General features: G+C 37.9%; 1 protein-coding gene across 2 annotated transcripts; it reads left to right on the plus strand.

Moving 5' to 3' along the window:
• LOC117552318 (chymotrypsin-like elastase family member 2A) lies at positions 1-1445 on the plus strand. Of its 2 annotated transcripts, XM_034225679.1 has the most exons (5): positions 1-102; positions 182-329; positions 467-602; positions 759-1010; positions 1105-1445. In XM_034225679.1, the coding sequence occupies exons 1-5, from the start codon at positions 45-47 to the stop codon at positions 1252-1254; spliced, it is 744 nt and encodes a 247-aa protein (XP_034081570.1). In that variant the 5' UTR covers positions 1-44; the 3' UTR covers positions 1255-1445. The 2 variants fall into 2 exon arrangements, with proteins under 2 accessions (XP_034081570.1, XP_034081569.1); XM_034225678.1 differs by having other exon boundaries at positions 53-329.
• The last annotated feature ends 930 nt before the right edge of the window (positions 1446-2375 follow it).

Here is a 2375-nt window from a genome sequence, read left to right on the forward strand (position 1 = left end):
AATGCCCCAAAGAACAAAGGCAAGTCAATTGTCTTGCAGGCATCATGCATGCTCTACACAAACTTCTGCTTTTTCAGGTCCTGGCATCTCTCGGACAAAATGGTAATACTCCGAACTCTGTTTATTATGCTCCAATCATTAACTGAAATTAACCTACAGTATGACCTTTTACTTATTTCAGCAGATGGTAGTAGAATCATAAAAGGAGCAATAGCCCCAGATGATACGTACGAATTTTTAGTCTCCCTGCAAAAAAACGAGAAACATATGTGCGGAGGATTCCTGATCAGCGAAGACTTTGTGCTCACTGCTGCGCACTGTAGCGCCGAGTGAGTATAACTTCCTTTATCCGCTATCTTTGAATCATTCAATTAGAAAGCAATTTGAAAAGTCTTCAAGATATATTAACCACCTTTATTTTTAAATATTATCTTCGATATTGAATATTATCTTATCTTTCATTTAGGGAACCGGACAGGGTCGTTGTTGGCACTCACGATCTCAGCAAAGTTGGTGAAGAAAATGTAAGAATCATTGAAAAGAGATATAAACACCGATCCTATTACCAAGTAGACCAAGGTAATGACATCATGCTCCTCAAAGTAAGTACACTTTTTTTTTGGATCAAATTAATAATTTAACTTTCATCTTCAGCAATTTTTTGTTACATTGAAGTCTGAAGAATAAAAAAGTATTATCTTATATTACAGACATTGCTAGTTTTGTGAGATTTACTTTGAGATTTTGTTCCTCTCCAGTTGAAGAAGAAAGTTGCCGGGAACAACAAACAAATCATTGCCCTTCCTCCTTCTAATATGCACATTCAAGAAAATAAAACCTGCCATGTAGCTGGATGGGGTTTCATAAAGACTGGTGGTGGAGTTGTTGATAGGCTGATGATGGTGGATGTGTCTGTCATAAACCTGAACGCATGCTCTAAGTTATGGGGTCGTATTCCTTCCGATGTTATCTGTGCCGGCGGTTATGGCAGCCACAAAGGCTTCTGTCAGGTATGATTTCTCTTTGTTGATGTAAAATGTAAGCTAGTATAAAAATGGTTTAAAAATCTTAAATAAAATAATGAATAATATTCCTTGTTGACAGGGTGATTCTGGTGGTCCTCTGGTGTGTGACGGGATAGCTGTTGGTGTTGTGTCTTTCAACAACAACAGAATCTGTGACTACCCAAATTATCCCAACGTCTACACAGAGATCTCCAAATACCTTGGCTGGATCAACAGTATCATCAATTAAAAAGATTAAAATGCAATATCATAAAGCTTTGCTTCAGCACACTTTGAATGTATTTAGGAGGGGAGGTTGTGTCTCAGCTGCTCTGTCAGTGTTCGCTCTTTAATGGAAAAGCAAAATAAAGCAAATGTCTCAAATGTTGTTGTAAAGGAATATTTTAGTCTTGTTAAAGTATATAGAGTTTAGTGATTTGTCCTCGGGAATCTGTTTAATGGTTAAAGTGTATTCCTGCCTGTAATTGTGATCCATAGCTTCTCAGGAAGACACAGGTCAAGAGGTCATCTGATGTCTTGTGGGGGAGAAGCTTGGCTCATGTGGGTTTACAATGCAACGAGTCTTTGTCTCGACATCTGGCATGCATTAAAGGAAAACCCGCGTGTTTTAGGGCCCTCCTCTTCTTCATGTATGGTGCTTGGCGCTTTTGGGGAGAGTTGGCTGGTATCTTGCAGGGAACTGTAATATGCTGTGAACTCTCCGGCCGCTCAGGCTCTCAATAAATATCAGTGTATTGACAGGCGAATCCAGTTTCACTCATTTCATGATTGGCTCAACATTGCTGCAAAGAAGTTTTTTACTTCACAGTTGTTTTCTCTTTTCTTTATCCGAACACATGAGGTTTGAATCTCTTTTAGGAAAACGTTTTACTTCAGCAAACATTCGTTGTAATATTGAGGCTTTGTGGTGTCACAGATTGGTCTATCAAGGTTTATTTCATCAGTATACATTCATTTTGTATGTTTAAATAATCATAATAATGAGATCCTGCACTTGGAGAGGTTGAGCATGTGACGTCATCATAGTTTCAATGTCGGATTATAAACAACTTGTAACACTCAAAGAACGCACTTCAATAGAATTAACTAATGGTAAACAGTATCAGAAATCTAACTCAGCTGAAATTGTTTTACATGCTTTTATTACTAGTCGCTTGGACTAATGCAATTCTCGTGGTCTACAAAAAACATCTTTAAAGAAATTGCAATTAATTCAGAATGCTGCGGCCAGGATTTTAACAAACACAGAAAAAAGGGATCGCATTTTCCCTGTGCTGGCATCACTGCACTGGTTACCGGTGTCTTTCCGAGTTGATTTTAAAACGCTTTTAATTATTTACAAGGCTTTAC

This window comes from Gymnodraco acuticeps, unplaced genomic scaffold (assembly GCF_902827175.1).
Source record: "Gymnodraco acuticeps unplaced genomic scaffold, fGymAcu1.1, whole genome shotgun sequence".
Taxonomy (NCBI): domain Eukaryota; kingdom Metazoa; phylum Chordata; class Actinopteri; order Perciformes; family Bathydraconidae; genus Gymnodraco; species Gymnodraco acuticeps.

Coding starts and splice junctions, on each gene's coding strand:
- LOC117552318 (XM_034225678.1), top strand. CDS start 100: ATGGTAATACTCCGAACTCTGTTTATTATGCTCCAATCATTAACTGAA. Junction 603..758: donor ATGACATCATGCTCCTCAAA/GTAAGTACACTT, acceptor GTTCCTCTCCAG/TTGAAGAAGAAAGTTGCCGG. Junction 1,011..1,104: donor GCCACAAAGGCTTCTGTCAG/GTATGATTTCTC, acceptor CCTTGTTGACAG/GGTGATTCTGGTGGTCCTCT.